Here is a 14,892-nt window from a genome sequence, read left to right on the forward strand (position 1 = left end):
CAGCTGACTCAGGCTGAAGGTGGGCCTGGAATCTGACATTGCTGGGCTCTAGAATCTTGTCATGTAATAAGAACAGATCTGCAGTAGGGAGAGCTGAAACTGTAAATTTTGGGTTTTCTCAGTATGCCATTTCCCCAACTTTGAGTATAAACATTTGGGTTTGAAGAAAATCATCACAAGGATCAGAAAAGGGTGGATTTCAAAGGACATCTGTGTTTCAGCTCACTTATTGGTTGAGGAAGTACAAGTTAGGCAAACAGCCCAACTGTTCAGCACCAAATACAGGGCTACAAATATGTGTAAATTAGGTATACCTCTAGAGCTATACAGGACATTCAAAGCTGACTGGTTTCTGTAAACTAACCTGAGAGCTTCAAGTGCAGGTAATAACTGTTGTACAGTGGTACCCCTGGTTACAAACTTAATTCGTTCCGAAGGTCCGTTCTTAACCTGAAACCATTTGTAACCTGAGGTACCACTTTAGCTAATGGAACCTCCTGCTGGTGCCATGCCACTGGTGTGCAATTTCTGTTCTCATCCTGAGGTAAAGTTCTTAACCCGAGGTACTACTTCCGGGTTAGCGGAGTCTGTAACCCAAAGTGTTTGTAACCTGAGGTGTTTGTAACCCAAGGTACCACTGTAATTACAAATTCCTAGCAGCCCCAGTAGCCACCATATTCAATGGCCAATGGCCATGGGATGGGAGCTGTTGTCCAACAATATCTGGAGGACCACAGGTTCCTGAATCCCTAATAAACCCTCTTCATACTCCTGCTTCCCTTTGGAAGGCTTCTGATGAACATTTTGATGCAAGGTTTATTGGAGGCTAATGGTTTTATTTATTTATTATTTATTTAATCAATTAATTATTTTATTTATGGCATTTTCATCCCACCTTCTTCCCCATGGGCATCAAAGTGGCATAAATGGTTTTCTCCCTCCTCATTTAATCCCCACAGCAACCATATGAGGCAGATTAGGCTGAGAGGCAAGTATTAACCCAAGGTGAGCTTCATAGGTGAGTTGGAATTTCAATCCTGGTCTGACACTCTAACCACTACACCACACTGAGGAGACGGCATGGAAGGAGAGACTAGGTTTGGGCTATCAGTGGGTTACCACCACCCATCCATTATTTTAAAGCTTCTATTGCTATCCAGAAAAGCTACAACTTTGAAAATGAAAGCTGAGGGTAGTAAATTCTGTGCCAGACTATCAGATTCCATCCAATGGGAATGTGGATGTAGGATGCATGCAGAGGACTCTGTGGTGGGCTGGATTCCATTTGAACTCACAAGCACCAAGCCGCAGTGTTCAGTTTGACTGCTCCATCGAGAATTGAATGTATTGGCTTGATCTGGTTCATTGCTAATTTCAGGTTCATAGCAAAAGCGGGGGCGGCAACATCATCACCTGTGCATTTTGACTGCCAAATTTGCGCTGATCATAAGACTGCTGGAACCTGTTTGCCCACTGCTCTGATGGAATGCAATTAAGTCCAAGCAGGCGGCAGCGGCATCCATGACTGGAGAGAACCCAGGGTGTTCCCAAGGTTCTTTTGTTGGTTCTTTGTGTTGTTCTTTGGAACGTTGGAACGTTGCTTTAAAACACTGCTAACTGCCACTGCCTGGGGGATACATACCATCTCTTGGGTGCAAAGACTGCATTCACAAAGATGGGACTGATTTCCCTTATCAATTGCTTTTTCCCTTTGGACTGCTACTTCAACTTGTACACTACTCTAGTCCTGGCTCTGTTCATCAGCCTCTTCCAAATGATCCTATGTGGCTCCTTTGTGTGGTGCAAGAGAGTTGGCCAAGCATGGAGAAGCATCTTGTCCTTTTCAGTGGAACCTGAAATCACCGAGAATCCCCACTTTTTGGAGCAACAGCTGGGCAGCTGGTTCCCCTCTGAGACCGGCACACCGATGGTGAGTTTCAGTGACACCTTTGTTCATGTCTGAAGTTGACTCACATTGGGGGGGGGGGTGTTTCAGTTCCCAACAGCAATATTTACTTCCTCATTTATTTAAGAGATCTCCTACCCATCCTTCAGCAGAAACCTTCCCAAGGCAGATCACAGCCATACAGCATCAAAACCCAAAATAAAACAACTATGTGAGAATACAGACAAGCTGACTCATCCCCACCACATTTGGTTTTCTCAGCTTACAACAGCAATATGTACTTACAAATTTATTTAAGAGATTTCCTACTTTTCCTTCAGCACAAAGGTTCCCAGAGCAGGTCACAGCCGTATAATCAAATAATATCAAAATCCAAAATAAAACAATTATATGACAATACAGAATTCGCACACATGTTAACTGGCAAAAGGCAAGGCTGAGAGAATGATAGAAACTACTTAATGAGCATTCATGGGGATGGGGTTCCATGTTTTAGGGGCCTTCAGTAGGCAGAAAGCAGCAATGTGATGCCATGGTCATAATGAAAATGGCATTTTAACAGGCCATTTGAGTCTTGCATTGCCACAAACTTCGACATTGAATGAACTTCTAAGTGAGATGGGAAGAGTCAAAAATGACCTGACAGTATTGCATGATTTGGCCACCAGGAGACAGGAATGCAGGAAGTAGCCTTATACAGATCCAGACTGTTGGTCCATCCAGTTTAGTACTGTCAAAGCAGACCAGTGGCAGCTCTCTAGGGATTTTCCCCAGTCCTATTTAGAGATACCAGGGATGGAACTTGGAACATGCCTCATTCTGCCTGATGGCATAGTACCCTGTTTAGTAAGGTGGTATTTCCAATTGGTTGTTCTTCCCTTTGAATAACTTTGCTGCCTCCTCTCTTCCTAGAAGGAACATGTGGAACACAGAAGCCATCTCCAAGCAGCTGTTGGCAAAGAGGAAGGCAAGCCATCGAGACGGGAACCAGCTCATCCCGGTGATTTATTATTATTTTTAAGAGCCAAGCTCAATGTTGACATTTGATCACTCACATGGTCTTTCATGGCATCCATGAAAGTGTACATACACACATTTGTTTGTTGGTTGGGTTCATTCAATAAGATAAGTTCAAGATAATAAAACCCAGATCCAAAATCTTTTAAAAAACAAAAGAAAATGTATTCAAAACTTAAAATTATAGGAGGAGACAGAATACACACAGGAAAACTAGCCGAGAATCATCTAACAAAAATACTTAGAGTTGAGTTGAGTTAGTCAATGCAATGCAATCTGGAAGTTGGCTTACAATGCCCATATAATCCCTGGCCATTGGACATGCTTGCTAGGGCTGATGGGCACTGCAGTCCAACTACATTTGGAAGGCCACAGATTCACTGCTGTTCTGAAATAAAGTCAGTGCCTCTTAGGCCCACAAATTGGTATATAAGTATTCTAACACATCTAATAAATATATAAATATGTCATGAGGTCTGACAGGGAAGTGTCAGGCCCCCACAGGTCGAGAAGAGGCTGGATGCTTGGAATGCAACTGGCTTTTTATTCACAGAAAGTAACCCAGCAAAATTTCCCTGGCTCGACTCCTTCAGCTTGAGAAGTTGCAGGAAACTTAGCTCCGGCCCCACCTTTCCCCTCTACACTCTCACTCTGGAGCCCTCCCTAACAGACGGTGACTCCAATGTGGGAGTTAGGTCCTACTCTTCTGGTTCTGTATGACTCATTGCTTGGCAACAGGCAGGACTTCCAGCACCACCCAACTCAACCCTTCCCCACTGTCCCACCACCAGGACCCGGGCTCTAAGTCTTTGTCTTCCCTGGCGGGCTCCTCATCTGGCCAGTTCCTGACAAAATATGAGAGTCAGTGGGCTCCATACCAACCTGGAGGTGGAGAAAAGCTCACCAATGCCTTCATTTGGTTTACAGGTACCAACCACCAGGAGAGAGAACCACAAAATATAGGCAGTCGCTGTGCCTCCATCCGCAGATTGCTATGTGACAACACAGCCTGTGCCTTATGTGACAGGGCAGCCATGGAGGCTGAGGAAGTGATGTGTGTCCATGGATTAAACCCTGGGTTTCAAAGAGATGACATCATTTCCCCATGGAGCAACAGTGAACCTGCCCCAAACTGTCACCATCCAGAATTGGGCCCAGAAACAACTCCTTCATCCAGGAAGGAGCAAGTTCTTCCCAAATGCAAGGGGAAGAAGGAAAAGCCACTCCATTCTACTCAGCAAGCTGTTTCCATTTTCAGGGAGTATGGCATGAGTCCCAGCCATCTCAACAACCATTCCATGTTCACTATGAATGAACGTTATGACAGCTCTGATGACAGAAGTTGGGAAATGAGGGACCACTTCTACTCCTCTTCTAGCACATCTTCTGTGCTGTCTTTCAATAGCTGGGCAGATCACAGCCCCTCTACTGAACTGCCGGAGTCATCCTATTTCAGCAAGAAGAACCACATTCCTTTAAGGCATAGGAAAAATGAAGCATCCTCTTCGTGTGAAAAGGAGAACTACCAGGGCATGAGATTCCACCCTAAAGCAGCAAGACATTTCCCCACTTTCTTACCTGTGGTCTCACAAGCAAATACAAAGTCGCCTAGGGTTGAATTTACTACTGCAGACACTCCCTTTATGGCTAAGGCTCCAAGGACCTTGGAGCAGCATTTGGTCATGAAAAGAGTTCAACACAAACTGGGTCTTCCATCAGTCGTCCTCAGGTCATTCAAGGCTTTTTTGCCTCTTGGTAGGGATTCCACTTTCCTGCGCCCCACAAAGAAGGAGGCTACTGTGTTGATGAGGCCTTGGCTTCTTCCTTCCATGAGTGTGGCAAAGAGCAGGACACTGGAGCAACACATGAAAAAGATGATTTGCATGCGGCGTTGTGGGCTGCCAAGGCAAGTCCAAGAGGCCCTCAAGCACATGAAGCTGGCCTCTCACCTCACCACAAAAATAGCATCGTCTGCACACAGGAAAAAAGGCCGAGGCATCGTCAAGGGTGAGAGAGAAGGGAAGGTTCACTGGCACGTTCTACACTGGGAATCCACAACCAGGGAAACAGCCCTCAAATCTCCCCCTCCTTCCAAAGCAAACCCCCAGACTACAACTGGTAAGAAGTCATTTAAGGCCAGACACAAGCTAATAGAGAATTCTCAGAGAATAATGGTCCCAGAGGAGAAGAAAGCCCCCTTGCCCAAGCTGACCCTACCGCACAGCAGTTACACTCAGCGACTCAGCAGGCCAAGGCCAAGTCTCCGGGGGAAGGCAGATTGTGTGGATATGAATGTTAAGTATAAAGGCATTCAATTCCTATGGGCCCCCCCTACACTGTACATTCAACCCCTGAGCAATATAATGCCCAGTGCTCCTGAGTTGCTAGCTCCCCCATCTTGGTCGCATGACGCCACTGAGTTTGTCCATGCAAGGACACCTTTTCTTTCTGCCAATGAGGAGCAGTGTTTGGAATCCCATGCCATCAGAAAGAGGGCTCAACACCCGTGGGGCCAGCCCAAACTGACACAAGAGTCTTTGCAAAAGTTCCACCTGCCTACAGCACCCCATGCTTCCTCCAAATTGTACTCAGGAGGGGAAGTGAGGGTATCCCCTAGGAGCTCCTTGCCTTTTGCCACCTTGGAGACCAAGAAGCACCTGGAGGGCCACATCAAGGGTAAGGTCATAGAGCAGGGGTGGGGCATCCCCAAGCGAGTCATGGAGTCCCTCCACCACTCTACTCCACTAACAAAGGAGCCCAAAGGCAGTCAGGAGATGTCTGCATCCCACAAGGGGAAGAGGATTCTGGGAAGCCTTCCATTGGGGGAAGCACCAAATTTCTCTGGGATGCCAAAGCCACAGGGCAACCAGCATCAAGTGCTGAAAAGACCCATGGACCAAGAGACTCTTGAAATCTCACTGGAGCTTGTTGACCCAATGTTTCATTTGCCTCAGTCAGCTGGCCACCAAGTCAAGGAACATGACCTTCCTAAAGTTGCCCCACTTGGTTTGAAAGCCCAGCAGCCTCAACCCCATGAGGTTCCATTCGCAGAGAAAGACATCACCGTTCATATCAAACTCAACATTGAAAGCAAAGGTTTGGCTCACAGGCAAGGATTGTCCACACTCTACAGAAAACCTTTATCCTATTTGTACAAGGAGGACACCCTTCAGGTGCCCTTTTCCACCTTGCCCAGAAAGGATACCATATTTGACTTCACCTCAGCAGAGATCCCATTCATTCAGCAGGAGACTCGGGAGGATCTGGAATGGCACGTGAGAAAAAAGAGGTTGCAGCATGCTTGGGGGTTGCCAAGCCTTGTCCAGAGATCTCTCCATTCTGTTTTCCCAGTTGTCCCCCAATCACAGCAGCACCGGACATTGCAGCACGTGGAGGTGAATGTTCTTCTGGATGAGCTTTCCTTCTTCAGTGATGCCATCATCCAAGAACTAGAGCAGAATCTGCTGAAAAGAATTACACTTCACCGATGGCGCTTACCCCAAAGGGTCCTTGAGTCCCTCAGGCTGCTTTCCCCAGAGATTGTGGCTGTTGCAGGGAAACAGGATGGAACTAGGATAGGGAGGAGGACAATGACAAGTCAGCCTTTGGTGTACCCCACACTTCAGTCTGAATCTATAGAGCATAAGATACTCCCCTTGGATGAAAAAGGTCCAGACATTTCCCCAACCTTGGCCAGACATACTTGGCAATGCATGTCAATTTCACTGAGTCAGTTTCTCCCCAAGACCCTCCATAGTCATGGGCTTCTGGAGCCACACAACGACATCCAGCCATCTGATTGGACAGAAAGCATGGACCAGGTTGAGTCGGCCATGCAACATGACCATTTGCTGTCTCTGGGGGGCATGAAGGGTGTGGGTGGAACAAGGCACATGTCACCACTGCAGCCTTCCATTCCCAGAACAGCAACCACCTTCATGTTTTCAGAAGCAAAGACACCATTCCTCTTGGAGCAAGAAAGGCAAGCCTTAGAACTCCACATTAGAAAAAAGAAGCTACAGCATGAATGGGGCTTGCCTAGTCTTATTCAGAAATCCTTGCATGGCTTCAAGTCGCAGGCTCCCCCACTGCCTAGTCTCCAAAGGGCTGAAGCTCATGTCTACATTCTACTACAGAAACCATCGTTCCTTCCCCAAAGCACCTACAGTCAGCTGGAATTCCACATTCAAAGGATGATGCTACAGCGACAATGGAAGCTGCCTAAGAGGATTCTGGAATCTATCAAGATTTTCAACCCTGCATTTGGGACAGGTCCCTTGGAACTACAAAATACAGAGTACCAAAATAAAAGCTGTGACTCTCCGGGCAGATTATACCCTGCCATCCCAGTAGCCAGAGAAGAGCTGTCCTCTTGGGAAGAGGCAAGGCAGGCGACGTTTGTGGGTGAGAACATCTTCACACATGGACCCAAGGCTTACAGGGCACAGCAAATGGTCAGCCCACACCAGGATACGGAGGCAGGAGAAGTCCCTGAGGGAGCTTTTTCTGAATCATCAGCTGCCTCTACAGATCACCATAGCCTCAGGAGAAAGTCCACAGAAATTGGTCTCCAGCCCATGGGAAGCTTCAAGGTCACACCTGATGACCCTTTCCAGAAGTTTGCTCCTCTTTACAGCCAAGTGAAGTCCAGAAGCACATTTCTGCCCTTGGTGGAGGGTGAAGCAGTGGATAAGGGGGAGCTGAACATCAGGTACGAATATCCAGAGCATTTACCTAGTCAACAAAGTGAAATCTTGAATACGATATATGCAGACTCTGCAGCCTGGCCACACATGGATGAATGTTTCACAGGAATAGACTCAATGAATGTTTCCCTGGATGGAAGTGAGGCTAAAGAGAAACCAGAAATTAACGTCTACAAGGAGCATTCGGTGGCAATGGCATCAGTGGATGACAAAATGATTGACCTTGCAGCCTCTCAAGATGAGGCTCAGAAGCAACTAGAATCCTACACCAAACATAAGAAAATCTTTCACCATTGGGGCTTATCACAAGTTGCGCAGAAATCCATGAAAGCATTTTGCCCACCTCCTCCTAAGTCCCTTCCTCCTATTTGTCCACAGGTCACCAAGGAAAACATTAGCATGGATCCAGACACTGAAAAAGAAGGCAGTGCCACGGCTGATAGTCTCTTTGTGGAAGAGCAACAGGCCATGGAGCAAGTTGACGTTAGTACCAAGAAAACACAGAGAGACAAGAAAATGAGCACCATTGATGGAATCCCACAGGAAACTGAGAATGGAGTTCCTACTGAGATAAGCCTATACTCCTCAAAGGACACCACTGGTGAGAGACCACAAATGTCAGCAGAAGATTCTGTGATAAATGAGCCGCTAGAAGTCATGAAGGAAGTTAATAACAGCCCACAGGCCACAGATGCCCTGAACATTTTGGGACCTGAGGCTGCAGATAATACTTATTTGGAGATTCTGCAGGGCACAGAGGAAGCAAATTATACGGGGGAGACCCCACAAAGAGTTGAGGAACTGGTATTTAATACAAAGAGCCCACACGTAGTTAAAGAAGAACTATCTACCAGTGAAAGCTCACAAGCCACAGAAGAAGCAAGGTTCATCGGACTGGAAGCCACAGAAGATGCTGCTAGTGAGATACCACAAGCTGCAGACACTGTATCTGGTGAGAGAAGTCTGTATAACACAGAGGAAGAGAACCTCACTTATGAGAACACACAAGTAGCCACTAGCCCAGAGAGCTCAAAAGAGGATGAAGAAGTGGCCATTGCTATTGGGAGTCTAGAAGCCACTGAAGATGCAAGAGCTGCTGAACAGCAGGCTAGTCAGGTTTCACAGGTCACAGGGGAGGAGGTGACCATTGCTGGTGAAAGCCCACAGGATCTGGAGAGTGAGAGTGTGACTTCCAGGAGCTCACAAGCATCAGAGGAAATGGATGTTGCTCCTGAGATCCGAACTGATGTTGCAGAGGATGGAGAGGCCCCACAAGCAGAAGAGGAAATTATTTATGAGATTCCCTGGGTCACAACTACAGGAAGCTCCCAAGAAGATGATGAAATTGGCCTTATGGGTGAAAATTCACAGAATAGAGAGAAAGCAGGCATAGTTCCTGGGAGCCCACCAACACCAGAGGAGAAAGCAGTTGCTGGTGAAAGCCGAGAGGCCACAGATGAAAGGGACAAGAGCTCAGAGATTGCAGAAAAGCAGAGCACTCAGACAGCGTGCCCATCATCCAAAGAGGAAGTAACTGCAGAAAGGGAAAGTCCCCAAGCAGAAGAGGGTGTGCCTGGTGAGCACCCGCCAGTCACAGCTACAGAGAGTCCACAGGGAGAAGAAGGTGTTAGAGTTGCCAATGAGAGGTCTCAGGTGATAGTTCCTGAGGCTGAAGAGGCTGGGTGTGGTAGGAAGCCATTTCAAGACACTAAGCAACATGGGGAAGCCCACTCCAGAAGGCAGGCTGTGACCTTCAGGTGGGGCTTTCTGAAACGAATCCAAGAATTCCCACAGGCATTCTTGCTTCATCTGCAGCCCAGATACCACAGGGGCTATAAACTGACAGGAGGACTTGGAGACCAATCCCTAGCCAAAACGAAATCAGGCCTGCGGAAGAAGCCACCAGTCTTCCGGACTGAACTGCGGCTCCAGGTAGAGCGTGGTGGAACAATCAGTATTTGTGGGGCTACGAAGAAGCCCCTTCCTTTATTTTCTCCAAAAGCCCATCCCTCTATGGTGATCCCAGAGGGGGGAGGCAAAGGAGGCAGCCAGGAGATGAAACCTGGGAAGTGCCTGGGCAGACCTTCCTATCTTAAAGGAAGGGCATTGAGGCACAAGGCGGTACTGAAATCCACTCTGCATGTACATATGCAGAAGATGGCACCAGAACAGGACTCGGAGATTCCTCTTGAGCCAGAGAAGCATGAACAGAAAGTTCTGTTCCCTGGTGCCACACTGCTCAGCAATTGCAATGCAAGCCCTAGATCCAGCCAAGTTCCTGAATCCCGGGGGCTCAGGTCTCTAGACAAAAGCAAAGAGCCAATTCCATGTACTTGCATTGAAAGATTTATTGGGGATAAATGCAGTATTTCATGGCAGCTCGAATCCAGCCTCCAGGGGATGGTACAGAACAACCAACATCCAGTAGGACCAAGGAAACCTCAGCCTCTAGATATCTCACATGCTACTGCTTCACCCTGTGTGTGCCATACTGCAGTTCTTCAAATAGACGGAAAATTTCCATGTGTAATGGGTGCAGATCAAAAGTGTCAGCAGCAACAGGGGGTCCCAAGGGGTGCAACGACCTTCCAGTGTGGGACTGCAATAAATTATGGAACTCAGGGGTATTTGGATTTGCCTTCTGTGGAAGGCAAAATGGGTATTGATTGCCCCAAGCAGGAAGTCTCAGGGGACAATCTCCTTAAGCCTTCTGAAGTAGCAAGAGATCACTTGCTCAAGACCCACATTGCCCAGAGAGCCTTGGGGTCCTTCATACTTCCTTGCCTTGTCATCTCCTCACACACTGCCTATGAAGATATGGTGGCTGAACTGGTCAAGAAGGCATCCAAAGAACGTCAGGAGAGACTCAGCAGCCAGTTACACAGGAGGAGGGTCAGTTTGGGGATGCCCAAAGAGGAAAGCCAAGGGCTGCCCTTACAGACCCAGGGACATAGAGCTAGTGCAAGGGGACAGCAAAAGCCATCTGCAGTGGCATATACTCAAGAGCCAAGGAGCAGGCGGGCCAGCAAATACTCTCATGATATATGTTCAGGCATGGCACCTGCCCCATCTCTCAACACCAATAATAGCTCTCGGGTTCTGCAGGACCAGGAAGACATCCAGTCTGCTGAAGAAAGTAGAAGTGCTTCAAGTGAGAGCTCTGAAGTTTCAGGAGAATCTGAGGCCTCCTCTGGAGACTCATGTGCATCTTCTTTGGATCCAGACAGTGAATTGCCAGACCCTCCTTCGGATTGGATTCACTTGGAAACCAAAGGTGAGGGTGTAGAAAGAGAGTCTGGGAGCATCTCCATCTTGGTCCCTAAGGATGCTTCTCAGGTGAGGCCAGAGACCCCCTGCAAGCAATGCTACCCGCAAATAGAAGGCCAGTCCCAGTCCAGGAACGTATGTGAGTGGCAGAAAGCAGGAGACTGGGACAGCGACAATGTCCAAGTTGAAGAAGACAATAGAGATCAGAAGGTGGGACAGAGGCCTAAAGATAGATCTTGCCTGAAGTCTGGAGCCATCTTGAGACCCCAGGGAAGGCGTGCCTCTTTCAGTTCCCACAAGGATTCTGACAAGAGGATGTCTATTATTGGCTCAGTCCTGGAGAGGATATTGCACCTAAAGTATGGGATGCACATTTGGTTGCAAAGCCATGGCATAAAGAAAGCTGCCTGGAGAGAAAAGAAGAGGCAAACATTCACCACTGCCAATTGCCCTGAGAAAGAGGACATGTTAAAAGGGGCCGAAGAGTTCAGAGATGCTGAACCTGCTATGGAAGGAGGTGCTGTGCGCTAGACAGGTGGGTGTACACATATTCTGTAGCTCAAACTGATGAAGAGGCCCACAGACCAGAACCCATCTTCCAGAAACATGGTTCATTTTTGGCAGAAAGACAGAGGATCCCATTACAGCCCTGGTATTTCAAGAAGCATCTTCCAGAAGCCCTCCAGAGCACACCATAATGGAAAGAAGAGTATGAGGTCAGAAGAGAAGTTGACGGGCTTGGAACAGGTATGTGGAAACTCCAGCCCATGGGCCTAATTAGGCCAAGCATGTGTACATGCCATTTCCCCCAATCCACATATCAGGTGTGGGGCAGGTACTGACATGTCCCCACATCTGCTTCCACAACCCTAATTTGCAGTGGGACTGTGACATTCTGTGGATTCCCTCCGAACCCACAACCTACAAGAAGGTCCTTTTGAAGGTCCGGGGAATTTCAGGGCTTGCCAAACCCTGGTGAATAGTTTGGGTTTTGTTTCGTTTTTTACTTAAGTGGTTTCCCAAGGTTTAAAACATATAAGTTTTGATTACCAGCAGCTGCACCCCTCCAAGGTTTCCCAGTTTATTATTCTGCTGCATAGCATTCTTGATTTGTTTTGTTTTTAACGAGCTGTAGGGGAGTTTCTTCTGTAAGGAATAATGTTGGTTGCTATTGTTGCTTTAATAAACCTCCATTTTGTTAACATGGGATGCCTTGGCTAGTATTCTTGGGAATGGTCCTGTAGTGGTAGCTCAACCTTCTCCAACCAGATGACCTTCAGTTATTTGGACTACATGTTTGTGCTGCTTGAAGATGATGAGAAATATAGTCCAAGCCATATAGCAGACATGAGTCTGTTCTCCAAGGTAGCCATTTTCCCAACTGACTTTCATCATACCTATCCATTCTCCTAAATTCAGGCGTACTTTTTATCTCTGCCAATGTTTCCCAAGCTTGGTTCTCCAGCTGGTTTTGGACCACAGTTCCTACCATCCCTGACCATTTCTCCTGCTAGCTAGGGATGGTGGGAGTCGTAGTCGGAAAAAACAGCTGGAGACCCAAGTTTGGGAAACCCTGATCTGTGCGCAGAGATACAGATATACAGTGGACGCTCGGCTTGCAAACGTGAACCATGTGGGATGCACGTTTGCAACCTGTAGCATTCGCAACCTGTAGCATTCGCAACCCGCATCTACGCACATACAATCATAGAATCATAGAATCATAGAGTTGGAATAGACCACAAGGGCCATCGAGTCCAACCCCCTGCCAAGCAGGAAACACCATCAGAGCACTCCTGACATATGGTTGTCCAGCCTCTGCTTAAAGACCTCCAAAGAAGGAGACTCCACCACACTCCTTGGCAGCAAATTCCACTGTCGAACAGCTCTTACTGTCAGGAAGTTCTTCCTAATGTTTAGGTGGAATCTTCTTTCTTGTAGTTTGGATCCATTGCTCCGTGTCCGCTTCTCTGGAGCAGCAGAAAACAACCTTTCTCCCTCCTCTATGTGACATCCTTTTATATATTTGAACGTGGCTATCATATCACCCCTTAACCTCCTCTTCTCCAGGCTAAACATGCCCAGCTCCCTTAGCCGTTCCTCATAAGGCATCGTTTCCAGGCCTTTGACCATTTTGGTTTCCCTCCTCTGGACACGTTCCAGTTTGTCAGTGTCCTTCTTGAACTGTGGTGCTCAGAATTGGACACAGTACTCCAGGTGAGGTCTGACCAGAGCAGAATACAGTGGCACTATTACTTCCCTTGATCTAGATGCTATACTCCTATTGCTATACTCCTATACATGTGGGTTGCGATTCAGCACTTTGCACATGCGCAAAGTGTGATTAAGCACTTCTATGCATGCGAGACCGCCGAAACCCAGAAGTAACCCATTCTGGTACTTTCGGGTTTCGGCAGTCAATAACCTGAAAAAACACAACCTGAAGCATCTGTAACCCGAGGTATGACTGTAACTATAAATATCCCCAATGGTAGATGCACATAGATACAGAAAGAAACATATTTTCAGCATTTTGTTTTCTTTATTGACTCCAAACAACAAATGGGAATGAAATGTACTGACACCCCAATCCTCAAAAAAGTTGTGTTCTGCATGAGGAAGATCCCGGGTTCAAGTCCCAGCATCTCTAGGTAGAACTCGGAAAGGGCTCCTATCTGAAATTCTGGAGAGCCAGCTGCTGGTGTTTAGGGTAGACAATACTAAGCTAGCTGCACCAATGGACCGAATCAGCTTCCTAAGTACCTGCATTTGTGCCTTGGACTTAAGCTGAATAAAGACATCTCTGCCTTGACCCATCCCTTCCTCTTGCTCTCAGTCGCTCAGTAGATATCACTGGCAAAGATCTAGAGCAGGGAGGTTTTTGTAAGGGTCTGTATCATTGTGGGAACTACGCACAGTGATTTTCCTCCATACCAATACCACCGTCAGCCACGGAAAGCTCTGTGTTTCGCTTTTGAGCTCAAGGAGGTGTCTCACATTGACAGAACATTTTGAACACAATTTGAAAAAGAGCTTCTGCAAAACAAAGAAAAAAACGTTTTATTTAAAATGTACAATCTCTTATTAGACTGGGAAACAAAAGACAAGCTTGTCAAAGCCTCTTTGACACACTGGGCAATAGATATAGGACATAATACAGATTTTAATCTCTGGGGGGGGGGGGACTTTGGGAAAACAATTTGAAGTTTACAGCATGTTGTTCCTTGAAGGAGAACTACTTGCAAATGATGTGCAGATGGCATTTAACTCCGAGTAGGCTTGCTAAGATGTATAAGACAGAATCAGATAAGTGCTGGAGATGCAAAGAGGTGGAGGAAATGTTCTTTCATATGTGGTGGACCTGGAAAAGGGTAAAAGAGTTTTGGGAAATAATTCATAATGAATTGGGGGGGGGAATATTTAAAAGTACCTTTCCAGAGTCCTTTTTGTTGTGGGTAATTCAGAGTGAGATTCCCAGGTGTCAAAAAAGGTTATTTATGCATGCTACCACTGCGGCCCGTGTTTCGTTAGCCCCAAAATGGAAAACAGGCAAGGTCCCAACTAAAGAATAATGGCAACTTAAGCTGATGGAATATGTGTATATAAGTTTTGATGGATGTAATAATGGGATACTGAATGGTTTAGTTTATGTAAAATATAGAAAATATAGAACTATAGAAAGAGAAGAAGGGAAGTCATTGATATTTAAGGCTGTTTAAATGAGTATTTTAAACTGTAAAACAGAAAACTTCCCAGAATTATTTGGGGAAAGCTACAGATGTTTAAAGTGGCATGATATAGCTTTAAATATACAGTGGTATCTCGGGTTAAGTACTTAATTCATTCTGGAGGTCCGTTCTTAACCTGAAACTGTTCTTTTTTTTTTTTAATTGATTTTTTATTAAGTTTCACAATTAATAAACAATTAACAAACACAGATACAAAGAAAAAACAAAAGCAATACAATAACATACAAACAGTACAACAACAGATATA

The 14,892-nt window shown here is 46.5% G+C and overlaps 2 protein-coding genes across 2 annotated transcripts in view; both read left to right on the top strand.

Moving 5' to 3' along the window:
- LOC310662873 (immunoglobulin mu heavy chain-like) overlaps window positions 1–14,892 on the top strand; it is a 301,954-nt gene that overhangs the window by 131,406 nt on the left and 155,656 nt on the right. The gene's annotated exons all lie outside the window — the stretch shown is intronic.
- On the top strand, window positions 1,572–12,100 carry LOC310662334 (uncharacterized protein). Its single transcript, XM_083409133.1, has 3 exons — window positions 1,572–1,930; window positions 2,819–2,906; window positions 3,851–12,100. The coding sequence occupies exons 1-3, from the start codon at window positions 1,676–1,678 to the stop codon at window positions 11,425–11,427; spliced, it is 7,920 nt and encodes a 2,639-aa protein (XP_083265259.1). The 5' UTR covers window positions 1,572–1,675; the 3' UTR covers window positions 11,428–12,100.

Source organism: Podarcis tiliguerta, assembly GCF_965153285.1.
Source record: "Podarcis tiliguerta genome assembly, chromosome: 13".
Classification (NCBI taxonomy): Eukaryota; Metazoa; Chordata; class Lepidosauria; order Squamata; family Lacertidae; genus Podarcis; species Podarcis tiliguerta.

Coding starts and splice junctions, on each gene's coding strand:
- LOC310662334 (XM_083409133.1), top strand. CDS start 1,676: ATGGGACTGATTTCCCTTATCAATTGCTTTTTCCCTTTGGACTGCTAC. Junction 1,931..2,818: donor CTGAGACCGGCACACCGATG/GTGAGTTTCAGT, acceptor CTCTCTTCCTAG/AAGGAACATGTGGAACACAG. Junction 2,907..3,850: donor ACGGGAACCAGCTCATCCCG/GTGATTTATTAT, acceptor TTTGGTTTACAG/GTACCAACCACCAGGAGAGA.